Genomic DNA, 14745 nt, shown 5'->3' with positions numbered 1-14745 from the left:
CGTTTGAAGTGCATGTGATTGCCAAATCGAACCTGCCTTGATAAGGGGCGGTTTAATAATGTTTTTATTCTCTCCAGCTAATGCAGTCATAAGGAAAATAATTTAACCCCTGAATATTTATAATCGTTAGGATTTGTTTGTTTGGTCACGCACGGTTGGGTCGTAATGTAAGGTCATGGCTGCCACGCGGTTTAGCGACAAAAACTTACATTCAGTGAAATTTTACTTCTTGTAAGTGTGTCATCTTCATTGTCGATTTAATTAAACTAAATTATGTCTATGTAAAATTTAACATTAATAGAGATTTCTTTATTTATGAGCTTGTTAGAATTGGATTTGTTTGTTTTGTTGTCACGCACGGTCGAGTCGTAATGTAAGGTCATGTTGATAAGCGGTTTAGTAATAAAAAGTCAACATAAAGTGAAATGCGACCTCCTACGTGTGTCATCTTCGTTGTGGCATTATACGTTGTTTTTTAAAATCCCTTGTGAGTTTAGGTGACATTTTATGAATACCTATGCTTTTAGCACGGGGTGCTTTCGTTACCCAGCAAATATTTTTAGTAAATATTACGATAAAGGTACCTATTTTATACTTTTACGAGTTTTACATTAAAATATCACAAATACTTATTACAGTCCATATGGTGCTACTTTACCGCACTATGTCGAAAATTTAAAGGGCCATATGTACTGTAAAACCGTTGTATGATACATGTGCGAATAGGTAAGTCGCAACTCGTGTCGATTTAAAACACTCCTTGCGGTCGTGTTTTAATTTATCGCCACTCGTTGCGTAATTCCTATTTTTCGCACTTGTATCGTAATACTACTGTTGTTCGTATTCTTGACGAGTATTATAACTCCACACATAGTAAAGTGTAGAAAAAACATTTGATAATATAATAAATGATGTAAAATCAATTAACACATTGATCATTTCGCTTAGAAAGCATCCGTGTCAAGAACAACATAGAGTAATAAATACGGCAATAATAAAACAATTTGCACAAACCTTCAACCTCCACATTAACATAACGGCAAATAACTTGTCACCGATAACGTAACCTGTGACATTTCTGAGTATTGAAGGCTTTCGAATACTTTAGTGTCCTCGACGGCTTAAGTACATTTGAATTCAGAATACATAGGATGTTTTAAGAGTTGGAAGCACTGAAAAGCGCCAGAATACCACAGTGTTAAATGAACCTTATTGCAATAACATAAGACACACTTCACTCACTTTATTTGCCAGTATGCAAAGTGGACGCAACTTTCCTAAGAAAGCTGCCGACATTGTGGTGAAATAACTTTGTGCGAATGTGTTGACGATTGGGTGCTGGACGGTTATCGCGAAAATCTCCGAAGAAAGTTTAAGTCCATCACACTACTCGACAGACGAGAACTTGGATAGAAACATTTACAATTTCGATGTTCGCGGTAGTCTTCTTGGTGTTTATATCAATATCTGGTTATGGTTAGAATAGCCATTGCTAACCGATACGTAATATCCTCCTTTTGGGTCAGACAATGACGCGTAAAAGACACCTATGACTCTATTTTCTTTACACGAACTCTTAAACATAACATTTAAATTCCATACAATAAATACGAGTAAATGCCGAAAATGAATACAGTCAAGTGTAAAAATACGGGTGTACACATCTTACTCAAAAATATGTCCCATAGCATCTTATTCCAGTGTAATAAGAGCGTTGTACCATATCTATGAGACGATTTGTTCGATACATATTTTTAGCTTAGGAATAAAATTCGTTTTAATTCATTCATTCAAGATTGTCGTGGGAAAGTTCTTATCCGTGAATGTTTACAGAAAGAGCAAGATTGTTGTAAAAAACCTATAAAGGATTACATGTTTACTTAACTAACAATCTTCACGGGGAAATGTCGGCGCCATCAGGACCTATTATGTAAATATAGTGGACATACATAATACATATCAAACATAGTACTTATGACAATATTTGACATGATGTGACTGTCAACAAGCTGAGTCTATTCATTTCTGGGAATTGAAAGCGTGAAAAATGGTATTTTACCGTGATAATGTCACATTTGCTAAGCATGACTTTTTGTCCGATGTTAAAGATACAATCAATAGGTTTTTTTTGACAAAAAAATCTTTTTTGATTTGTATCAAAGTTTGTGTTATCGCTGACTGTAATTTTCTTGTTTCAAAAGGCAAGAAATACTCATCGAGGCAATTCTCCAAACACAATTAGGTTGCGTTGTTATAGAACAGAGTACATATGTGCGAGTTGCGGAAAGATTCCAAAAAATATAAAAAGTTCTCGGAAACTTGAAAATTTCACCGAAATATAAGTAATTTCTATTTTATGTTTGATTTAATTTACTCTAATCACATTCTGAGCAACAAAAATGATGTCTTCGTAAATGCTGTGCTTTGTTGGCGAACAGTTTTCATAATTAATGTCACTCAAAATGTTCGCATGTACTGCCGAATATATGGCGCTTCGGCCGGGAGAGGCCGAATATTCGTTATTCGGTATTCGGCCAAAACCACTATACGGGGCATCTCTATTTATGATTGGTCGTCATTAAGTTTCAGAGTCTTACGTCCTTAAGGGTTTTTATCATTACTGGCTAACGGGACCACGTTCTTAACTTCCTTGATCTTTTTAAGGTTTTATATACACAATTAGGTTGCGTTGTTATAGAACAGAGTACATATGTGCGAGTTGCGGAAAGATTCCAAAAAATATAAAAAGTTCTCGGAAATTTCTTGAAAATTTCACCGAAATATAAGTAATTTCTATTTTATGTTTCGGAAATTTTCAATCCCCATACAAAATAATAAGAAGTTTCAGGAACTTTTCAATGTGGAAAATTTCGCAATTTTGGAAAGTTTCCTTCGGCACATCAGTAGAACAGAGTTCCTATGGCCTCCTCCTGTAGCCATTATCAGCGGTTGTAGCCCGGTCGCATGTTTACCATTTGTCACCATGCCTGTCACGTTCTTACAACTATGTAAGTGCGAAAGTGACAGGCATAGTGACAAGCGTTAAAAATGCAACCATGCTGCCACCGCATATCAGCTCGATGGTACCTATCGTATTGTCACTCGACTTATGTTTGTGAAGTTTCAGCTGAATCGAATAATGAAACGTAGGTATAATTTAGCTTGCAAGATTTGACCCGAACAAACATTGCAGGTTAAATAAAACCTTGTAAAATATAAATAAACATTTCGTTCATAAATAATTTACCTTTATATTAGCTGCAGAGATAGTTGACCCCTCTTGCAAACAGATTTCTGTGCAGGGATGTAAACTACCTTCGTAGCTGACTGCAGGTACTCGTTAAACGCCTAAAATATTAACAATAAAACACCGGGCAGACCGACGGGCAGTGTCTAAAAGCTGATAAACGCATATCACGCAGACGATATACATAGTTTAACACATACATTATATTACTATGTGCGTCAGTAGAAAGCTTGGGCGGTAATGAAACTGTCCGAGGGCCAAAGGCTGACGCTTTCCAGCTGTATGGGCGCATTCGTTCCAACCTTCAATAGAAATTACCGTTCAAGCATAGTCCGTACAGTCGCCAGATGTATCGAAGCGGCCAAGGTGCCCAAAATATCTAAACATGCACTTTAACGTCTTGATAATAGAGGCTTTGTTAAGACATGTAGATATAAGATATCAATTCATATAGCTCCAGCTTATTAAACAAACGAAATAGAGCAAAAACAAGTTTTGTATGAAATACTTAGATACGTTTAACTATGGTATCTGTACCCCTAGTGTAAATTTAGTCGATAGCTAAACGTGACGTACGCGTTTGCGTTAAGTCTCATTTTGTATGGGTTTTTAAACAGCGCGCCAAGCGGGTCGTTTTGGAAAGTCAAAAATCTCATACAAAATGACACTTAACGTAAACGCGTACGTCACGTTTCGCTGTCGAAAATATTTACACTAGGGGTACAGATCTGAAGCTACATACACCTTATCCTATTGTAAGTACAACTTTTTAGAGCAATCTAGCCAGTCATTTTAAAATGAGAGCATAACTACGTTTGTATGGACAACCGAGCTTGCTGCGGACTCCTAAGCTTAAGATCAGAAGGCGTACCGCGAACCACGTTCGACGTGCTGCCTCTCTGTCATACTTAAGTACGAATTTACAAGTGCGACAGAGAGGCAACACGTCGAACGTGGTTCGCGGTAGGCCCTCAGACCTCGGATTCTACGGTGCATAATTGATTGACAGGTAGGGAGTTCCTATATCAATAAATTAAAATATCGATACATACGATCCTTGTGATCGCTTCCAGCTTCGTCTGTATAACTTTATATTATTTGTAAGTTTTATTTGCAAATCAATATAAATTACACAAAGCATATTTTATTTGAGTGCGTTTCTCTACATAACGACTAATGATATGTTTAACGATCAAGGGATATAATTAACCAGAAATATACACACGAATGACATATTCTTATCAGGTATAAGTTATACCTGATAAGAATATGTAAGGTAAGAGTTATACCGTATAACTCTCATCCGGTATAACAGCCATTCGAAACGGCCATCACGCAAAATAGGCGCGAATTGCGACGTCGAGTTGCGGAAACCCAGCCCGCGAATACGAATACGAATAACGAATAACAGCCATTCGAGGCCGGAATCCCAGGTCTGCTTATGATGATGACCTGTGCAGTAATATTTTTGCCCCATAGTTTTATCGTGGAGTGTATCTTACTGCTTATAATGTTGGCGTAGGTCGTTCGCTGGACGGCGAGTGACTTATGACATGTAAACAACTTAATAACTTTCCAAGCCGCGAAGAAAGTATTACGCGTGAACTGATCATTTTTCATGTTTCTATCTCGTATGTTTATACATACGGGTTTTTAATCTTATTTATTTTCTAAAGTCTTCCAGACGTGTTAACATTTTAAAAAACTGATTTACATACTATTAATATAGTATGTATAGGTACATCTTCAAGTAAACACTTGCCTGCTTATATCTAAAACCGGATCATATTCGTATTTGTATTTAGGCTTGAGTCGGTCAGGACCGAAGAACTAAAAGGAATGAAATCCCACCACAGACCGAAAGTAACTAGTTCGTCTTAAGCGCTCTTAATCGGTCTCGGTCCTTTAGTTCAGTAGTCGGTATGTCAGCGGGCCTACCGCGAACCACGTTCGACAGGTTGCCTCCCTGTCACACTTACGTATGAATTTACAAGTGCGACAGAGAGGCAACACATCGAACGTGGTTCGCGGTAGGCCCTCAGTACCAAGTAACAAATCGGTCGGGAGCGAATGATCGGAATGAGTCAAGGTCAAGAAAGTCGCTCGCTCACGCTCTCGCTCTGTTTATTTGCGAGCGAGAGCAAGATATAACCTAGTCATCCTCATTCAGATCTTGAGATTTGCTCCTGAACTAAAGGAACTAAAGGACCTAAAAGAGCGAACTAGTTCGTTTGACCGATTGACCGAGAGCGCTCTTTTAAAAGACCGAGCGGGCACAACTCTATTTGTATTTATAATTGACTTGCAAAGAAGGATGTTCGATTTTATTGATTTGAGCCTTTATTGTTTGGTATTGAGAGTAAATATTGACATTAATCGAAATATGTTAACACGTCTGGAAGACTTTAGAAAATAAACATGAAAATTAAAAACCTGTTATTAAAACATACTTTATTTCAAACGACTTACCGACCGATTTCTTTAGACATATACTCCCTTAAAAATTGTAATATATTTCACACTTATACGGTTCATCCGTTTTTTTTAATGACGGTCATAACTATCGGTCATATTATCTCGCCAACATAAGGTGTAAAAGAACCGTGATTGTAGCCGTACTTACAAGCTCAGGTAGACTGTAAGAGACTCTTATGCGTTATTACATTGCCGATCAGTACCCCTAGTGTAAATTTGATCGACATCATAACGTGACGAACGCGTTTGCGTTAAGTCTCATTTTGTATAGGATTTTGAGTTTCCAAAACGTCCCGCTTGGCGCGCTCTTTCTAAATCCAATACAAAATGAGACTAAACGCAAACGCGTACGTCACGTTTCAAAATCGAATTTATTTACACTAGGGTTACAGAAAGGTTCAAGTACCTTTATTTGACGATTCTAATATGCCTACTTGGAAAATAAATCTGTATCTAGGAACAAACACAGCGATGTAACGAAACTCATGAGAGTTCTCGCGCCGTGCGTTTAAATGAGCTTTAAGGGCGATGACCTGCATGATCTCGGTAACCGCACCGATTATCATTATAGTGTAATAGTCCGGTGATATGCTGGATTCTGAAGATTCTAGGTTACGCAACTATATACCGTCGCCCCGTTTACGCAGGTTTTCACACTACAATGTCTGAGCGAGACAGTAGACAGACAGACAGATGGACTATTCATGTATGTGAATCGCAGCCCTTTTCCTGGCTCGCAGACCTTTTCGCAGGATGCGTAAACCGCCTTATAGTTGGTATGGATCTTGCTGAGGGTATTCCTGAGCAGAACGGTTGCGATGAAAGAAGTAATGGGAGTACAGTACCTTTACCATGTTATGTTTCTAGAGTTTCTACTTCCGATGACTTATAACCGAGCTTTGATCAATTTTTGTTTTGGAACAAAATGAATAATCGCTAGTGTTGTATTTTGAAAGATGAGTACAACACTCATACTTTCGCGAGCTTTAGGTACTACATTAGGCACTGAGACATTGGGGACCTTTTACATCTCCAGATTTAATGTGTTTTTAATCATAGAGACTATACATCTCTATTGTATTGTAGTAATTATTTATTTTAAGATTATTATAATGTAATGTTTACCCAGGTATTGGCTGTTGTATTTATAAAATGTTGTTGTGTATTTTTCATGTCACTATATGATGTTACTATAAATGTTGTATTGACTTGTAAAAGAGCCCTTGAGGCCTACTTGCAGAATAAAATTTTCAATTTTGAATTTTGAATTTTGAACTGTACAAAATCTGTATGAACATCTCGTATGGTTAATTAAGACAGTTTGTGAACTTACATGCAAGTTTAGTTGCATAGCAAATTACTAACGTATGTATGTATGTACAACGAAATGAATCGATAGACCAAATACAGCAATGCTTTGCTCCATCTAAATGAATCTTTAAGCTGTCGCTAGCGAGTACGGCCACTGAGCATCATGGTAGGGGCAATGAGCGAATTGCGTGGATTCCGAGCGATTATAATGATTGCTGGCCTAAAATCTTACGTATTTTTGCTGACATAATTGTTTTAAATGCTGTTTATACGTAACTATGAGGTGTTTTAAGAACTTGCCTTTTTCCTCTTCCAAAGAACGAATTGAACAACTTTCGGACGCTTATCATAAACTAACAGATATCGCAATCATTCAATGTTTCTGTTAGAATAGCATTATTATTTCCATGTCAATATTATTTGCCCTTCCCCAGTGGAAACCGCAAAATTATACAATAGGGTAGTTTCCAATTTTTTGAAACGCTTGTATTACGTTCTATATTAACTAAAAGTTACCCTAAAATTCAACTTTTATACTAAAAACGGCTTTAAATATGTTAAAATAACAAAATATATTTTGACAGATGCTTTCGCGCCCAAAACACTCTTTGAAAATGGTGTGACGTCACAGTTTACGGTTTGACACATACGCACGTAGAAGATACGAACTGTCAACTGACATTTGTCATTTGTTGTTTATCGCCTAACTGTCAACAGTGTCAATCCGAGAGTTGTGACTTCATCAGAATCTTCAATAACGTTTCGAGTTTGGTCACGTGACGTGTGCCAAAAGATATTTTAAATTCAATATTTACAAAAATATGGTCATTACAGGTCCTCTAAAAGTAGTTTAACATGTTCTAATAATCCAAAAGAATTTATTGGGATACAATTTATTCTGCCCTAAGATTTGTAGATGGAAACAACCCTATTATGTCGTATAGAAAGTTACAGTTATGTATTCTGCTGCCTATGACGAAGGAAATAACATCGTGACAACGGTGATTTGTCACATGTCGTCCCTATGTCACGGTCATCAGTCAAATATGATGGATGCTTCCATTGACCGCGCAGTGAACCTTGGCATTTGTTGGAAGTAGGCTGTTTCGCGCTTTTGTTGATGATAATCCACCCGTAAGAGCTATAGGAAACGTTTGAATTTGGAATTCGTTGCGTGAAAATACGGTAAACATTGAAAGAGTTTTCCAATGGTTGTTACAGCTATTAAATTAAATATGATATGTCTCGGGATAGACATATCATATAATACAAATAAAACTTCACTTACCGGTAAGTTCGTTTAATTGCAATTATACGTAAGTAGATACAGATGGGTTAATCATCTTTTTTTTTTGTCAGCAAATTTTGACCTACTTAAAAAATATTCGTACTGTATGTAATTATTATTTTTTTATTCTATAAACACAGTCAAACAAGCTACGTAATGTACGTAATATTTTTATCATGATTTGATATTTTATAACTTTTTTAAGAGCAGACCCAGGGGACAAAGCTGTCCCCCACTTTTGTATGAAAATACGGGCACGTTCACTGGGTCACCCATTTATTTAAATAAAAATTTAACGTATTTTTATTTCTGCCGGATCTGGCATGTATGTTAAGGATCTTGTTTAATTTTGACCATCTTAAAACTTACAAAAATTGAACTAATAATGATTAGGGCAATTCTTGAAAAATGAATAAACACTCAGATACAGATGTGTTACCATCAACAGTAGCGGATTAAACAACGCGTCCAAAGTATATATCTGTGACACTCTGGCGGACTCAACAAGAGAACATATTGCGTATTCGAAAGTATTAAATTTCTCACAGTGCTGTGTTTAGAACAATTAGGTTCTACACATTGAGGCATAGCTCTTTTTGTTCAGTTATTAGAGAATAGTAGATATTTTTGACGCGTATCCCAACCCGTTACTTCTGATGCTGAACGTACTTTTACATTCTGCCGCTGCAAAATCGGAGAGTCGGCTTAGAAGGACTCTAGTCATAGAACATGTTTCTTATCTGGAATTATTTTTTAATGGACGGATGTCGGATCACCAATAGGCTAGGATTAATACTAAACCGTTCAGTGACATTTCCCATATCAGACGGACATCATTAGTGAACTGTCACGACTCCTATACAGGGTGGGTGCTAAATAAGATGATCTTTAGCCGTATAGATTAATCACAGAAATGAATTTAAAAATACGAATCAAAAGCGTTTGGCTTTCGAGATATTACTCGGTTTTCCTTTAGGAATCAATTTTTTTTTATACTATGTCGGTGGCAAACAAGCATACGGCCCGCCTGATGGTTTAAAACGCTAATGACTTTTTTGTAATATAAGTTTAATCAAATAACAAGATTATTAATAAACTTTTTATAGTAACAAAGAGATATCACTGAAAGAGTTAATAAAGTCTATGAAAGAAAATATCGTGCAATATGTATCTGTACTACTCCGTACATTATGCGGTAGTTCAGTTACTACCGCCGCCGCCTTATAGCGCCATCTAGTCAAACTGCTCGGTATCATAGAAAAGGAATAATTCGCTAAAGTTGGTCGGGTCATTAGGGCCCACCCTGTATGTTTGGCATCCACATCGATTAGCCTCTCTCTGACCAAGGAAATCCGCTCCTTAGTTTTGGCATCGGCTCTTAGGTCGTTAGTAATGTCCTTATTTGTGGCGAAGGCGTTCGTCATGCCAATTTGACTTTGACGGAAAACTTCACCGTAATGTTCAAAGGAATATAGACTTTATTATGTAGGGTTTGAGGAGTAAATAGGTTATTGAGCGATAAATCCAGTTAGGTAGGAGTTTGTTTCTCCTTACGGGTACTGACATTTGCTTCGTGTCTTGTAAACCCACTGTGTAAACCGTGGTTGTAATTTTTTTTTGTTGTGGGTGGTGATGGAGTGACCGGAGTGACGTATCAATATATGTATATGTAAAGGTCTATTTTAATATCTAATTTAAAACACATCGTTTCCTTTTAATACCTATTAAAATCCAGCCTAGAATCTTGTGAGGGCCAGTTTAGATTTGTAAGGAATGGTATGGCTCAGTCTGGTAGGTAGAAACTGGATGCTGATGTCCATATTTGTTGTAAACAATATAAACAAATGTATACTTAACGCTTTTTTACTCGATCGCTTATACTTTATTAGAGATGTACACTGTCTCTAAATTCAAACACATCGTTTCCCTATTTAAAATCCAGCCTAGTATGTAAACGAAATCATTAGAATTTCATGAACGCCATTTATTTGGATGGCCAGTTTTGTATAAGGAATGGCATGGTTAGGCTCGGTAGGTGGTACTATCTAAACCACTAATGATGTGAATCTCAGCCAAGGATGAACTAACGTCCATATTTGTGGTAAACAATACACATAACGCTTTTTTAAATCCATCTATTATTGAAAATGTTTAAAACAAATTAAATAATATAAATAAATAGTATAATAAATATTATGGGACATTATTACACAAATTGACTAAGCCCCACGGTAAGCTCAATAAGGCTTGTGTTGAGGGTACTTAGACAACGATATATATAATATATGAATATTTATAAATACTTAAATATATAGAAAACACCCATGACTCGGGAACAAATATCCATGCTCATCACACGAATAAATGCCCTTACCAGGATTTGAACCCGGGACCATCAGCTTCGTAGGCAGGGTCACTACCCACTAGGCCAGACCGGTCGTCTAAATAAAATCGAGCATAGTATATAAACGAAATGAAATCATTAATTAGGATTTCATGAACGCCATTTATTTGAACGACCAGTTTTGACGTACCTATAAGGAATGGTATGGCTAAGCTCGGTAGGTGGAAGCATCTAAAGCGTCTCCTAATGATATTAATGCCAGCAGAGTTTTGGGATCTGATTAGAATTTTGGCGAAGCGGGTAATTTAGATTTTTATCCGTATTCACGTAATTAAATGTTGTTAATTTGCTTTATATTTTATAAAGCGAAACGACTACGTCTAGCTAAGTTTCTAAAATGGTATGATAATTAACATGTCAGATCATATATGATATGCTTAGATACCTACCTATATATAGGGAGCGTGCATGAACTATAGGAGGCAGCACGGGAGCCGTCAGATTTTTGGCGCGAGGCGTAAATGTGCTGTTTATTATTCCAATGTAGCCCACAAGATGGCAGAACCTACTATGCACAAGAAAACACGTGACGTGTAAATTTACATGTTTATTGTTTCGAATCAGGCCAAAAGATGGCAGACCCTCCAACGCGCACGGTCCCTATAGTATTCATACTACCTAGTATGAATACTTTATGTGCTGCGTCATAAATGCAACTATTCAACTGTGATGTTTAAGTATTTTTTTTTATTAATTAAAATTTTAATCAATATTTTTTTTTTTTAAGTTTCATTGTCGAACTGCTGTAATATGGCATTGTAATTTAATAATATCTCTTTAATAATTCAATATTTTTTAAGAACAATAATAATTGCATCAATGAATTGACAATGATGTGATATTTGTATAAGGCGATTTAAAAGTGCTTGTTGCCAGGCCTACCTGAATAAAAAAATACTTTGACTTTGACCTGTCTTTACAAGCTGGTCATGCGACTTTGCTCGGGTGTTCGTCTGTGTCATTTCTCCTACCTCTCCAGAGGGTCGATTTCCAAAAGTAGCCTTTCTCCATCCCACTGGCTTTAATCACACTCACAAGTTTCCTAAAATATTCGTGCACTTTTTATTAGAACTTCACAATTAATCAACCAAAAAGCTGCCAAGCTCCAAGTTCCCGTCTTCGCCTCTACGCGACTAATTTTCCTGTCACTAGTTTGTTTTAACTTTGTGATTTACAAGCTCTCCTTCGAGCTAGAACCGCCTATTTTCTTTCATGTTGAAATTACGCCGGCTCATAAAGTTTCAAACAACTCAAACGATCGCAGATTTCCGCGCGAGGGTTATTTGAAGGGTCTTATAAAACTTAGAACAGAAAACTCGTCAACTTTAAGTACTTCGTCTAAGTTAGAGTCCATTGAGGATTATAAGTTGTTGACACAAATACATCTGTCTCCATTATAATATAATTGTTTGTAAATCTGTGTTTGTTTCAGTCGGTCGGTATAAGCGCCTGGCAAAATTGATTACCAATGATGCGTTCTAGAGTAAATAATGTACAGAATGACATAATTTGATACAAAGACGATTTTAAAGGAGAACGATTTTAAATCATTCATTGTTTTCGATGTATATGTATATAGGTATTCTCTCGTAAGGTTGTACAGTAAGCTATAGAACATGCATACTTAAATGCTGCGTCTCAGATATATCTGCAACGGATTGTACACATGTACCTCTATTTCCATTGTATCATCAGCCCTGTTCAAGTCCTTGAGCATTTTTACTTTTTTTTATACCACGTTGGTGTTACATACCTACATGCTCCATAATTAATTAACAATATTTGTTCACAACTTTCTTGAGCTACAAGGGCTGCGAGATGGTCTTAAATCGTATACATGCACAGCAATCTAACTACATTTATTCTGTATTTACAGGAAGAGCTGGACCTGACAGCAGTGAACAAAGCGGCCATGATGGAGCTACCAGCCGCTAAGAAATGGCAGATCTACTGCAGCCGACGGCCGCCGCCGGGCGTGGTCATGCCAATGGGAACGGCGCCACAAGTCGAGGAGTACATTAAGGCGCTCAACGAGATCGCTGACGTAAGTATGAGTACCGCCCTGCAGTGAAGCCATGGGCCTATGAACTGGCAGATCTACTGCAGCCGACCGCCGCCGCCGGTTGAGGTCATGCCCACTGCACGCGCCACAAATCGAAGAGTACATCAAGGCGCTCAACGAGATCGCAGACATGAGTGCAAATGACATCTTCCTTGTAGGTCTACCACCTTATTCAGATGATTGATGAGAACTTATGGTACCACTGTGTAAGTGTAAACTTGCTTCATCAAACGTACATGAAGTAATTTCATCCTCAATCTACATTAGGTGCGGATATCGGAAAAAGTCGGATAAACGCTCCTAAACCCTTCTGTATATTTAGAAGCTTATGCCCAGCAATGAAACGTTTACTGAAGCTGATAAAAATGTAGGTTGTTAAGTAATTCTTATTAAAACAAATCAATCAAAATGTTATCATTTTCCAGGCGTTCGCCTCATCGGAAGGCATAGTCGCCCCAGAATCCTGCGCGCTACTCGACGGCTTGAAGACAGCACTCCGCACACGCGCCCACAGCTTTGTACTGCGATTCGTGAAGCAAGGCGGTCTTGGAGCCCTATTAGATGCCCTGCAGCGGGCGCCCCGGGACGATGCCATCAACAGGCATAACCTTATTGCGGGCATCAAGGCCCTGATGAACAACTCGGTAAGAAACTAAACCTATTCTAGTATTCAGTCGTTCATGAATGTGTCAATCTTCGTGAAGCAAGGCGGTTCGGGAGCTTTACTAGATGCCCTTCAGCGAGCGCCTCGGGACGACGTCATCAACAGGCATAACCTAATTGCGGGTATCAAGGACCTGATGAACAAATTAGTGAGTAACTAACCCTTGGTTACACTTCTTGGTGGCTTTAAGACAGCGCTTCGCAACCGCCACTATCTGGTGCGCTTCGGAAACAGACGGACTTGGTCAAACACAAAACTGTACAGTTCTGACGAATACACAAGTTTCTCTCCTGTGGACAATAGTTTACCGCTTGGGGGCATGTAGGTAATGATTTTATCATATTTATCCAAGCAAAAGGAATACCTTTTCATGTGGATAATGATTAAATAAGAAAATTAACCTTTAAAGCCCCCTAACTTCTAGGTATGTCTGCAGGAAAGACGTGAACACACTTTTGTGTTTGACCCGACTGTCGATTGCTTTTCGAGTCCATCAAATCAATTTCTTAGTCTTTTAAGCTCTCGTAAAACCTAATTGTGTTCTTCTAAAGAAATATTACTTCAATATTTTTCTTTATTTATATTTGCAGACGGGCCGCGCACACGTACTCGCACACCCGACCAGCATCGATCTGATCGCGCAGTCCCTGGACACCGAGAACGTCAAGACCAAGGTCGCCGCGCTGGAGATCCTCGGCGCCGTCTGCCTCGTGCCCGGTGGACATAAAAAGGTACGTTCGATTGTTGAGGGAATGTTGTACTTTGGAGTACTTAATACTTATATATATAACAGCTCCTATATATGTATGTATAACTACTTTTTATTCTTTTCTTCCTATTTCCAGGTGCTAGAAGCAATGGTCCACTACCAGAAGTACGCAGCGGAGCGCGCTCGCTTCCAGTCCATCATCAACGAACTGGACCGCAGTACGGGCGCCTACCGAGACGACCTCGGCCTTAAGACTGCTATTATGTCCTTTGTCAACGCTGTTTTGAATTATGGTGCTGGAGAAGACAGCTTGGAGTTCCGACTGCACTTGAGATATGAGTTCTTGATGCTGGGGATACAGCCTGGTAAGTTGACTAATCTGATTTGATCAGGACTTAAGACTATCATCAATCATCATGTAGTTGGTTAACGTGCTGATACTGAATTATGAAGCCGGGGATGACTCTGGCTGATTAAAGGTTCATGCAAATCTGCGCGACTACGAAGATCAGTCACCAGTATTTTACAGTGCTTTTACGCACTGTACATGTAAGGACTTGGAAATGGTTGGTGCATGCGAATTGT

At 38.1% G+C, this 14745-nt stretch overlaps 1 protein-coding gene across 1 annotated transcript in view; it reads left to right on the top strand.

Annotated features, from left to right (window-relative positions):
• Positions 1-14745, top strand: part of LOC133525445 (disheveled-associated activator of morphogenesis 1) — a 105501-nt gene that overhangs the window by 62313 nt on the left and 28443 nt on the right. Inside the window, exons 4-7 of the mRNA XM_061861700.1 lie at positions 12602-12769; positions 13213-13431; positions 14042-14182; positions 14297-14525. Of these exons, the coding sequence (XP_061717684.1) occupies positions 12602-12769; positions 13213-13431; positions 14042-14182; positions 14297-14525 (757 nt within the window). The remainder of the gene's footprint in view (positions 1-12601; positions 12770-13212; positions 13432-14041; positions 14183-14296; positions 14526-14745) is intronic.

The sequence above is a fragment of the Cydia pomonella genome, chromosome 15 (genome assembly GCF_033807575.1).
Source record: "Cydia pomonella isolate Wapato2018A chromosome 15, ilCydPomo1, whole genome shotgun sequence".
Taxonomy (NCBI): Eukaryota; Metazoa; Arthropoda; class Insecta; order Lepidoptera; family Tortricidae; genus Cydia; species Cydia pomonella.
This window is presented reverse-complemented; position numbering and strand designations above follow the sequence as displayed.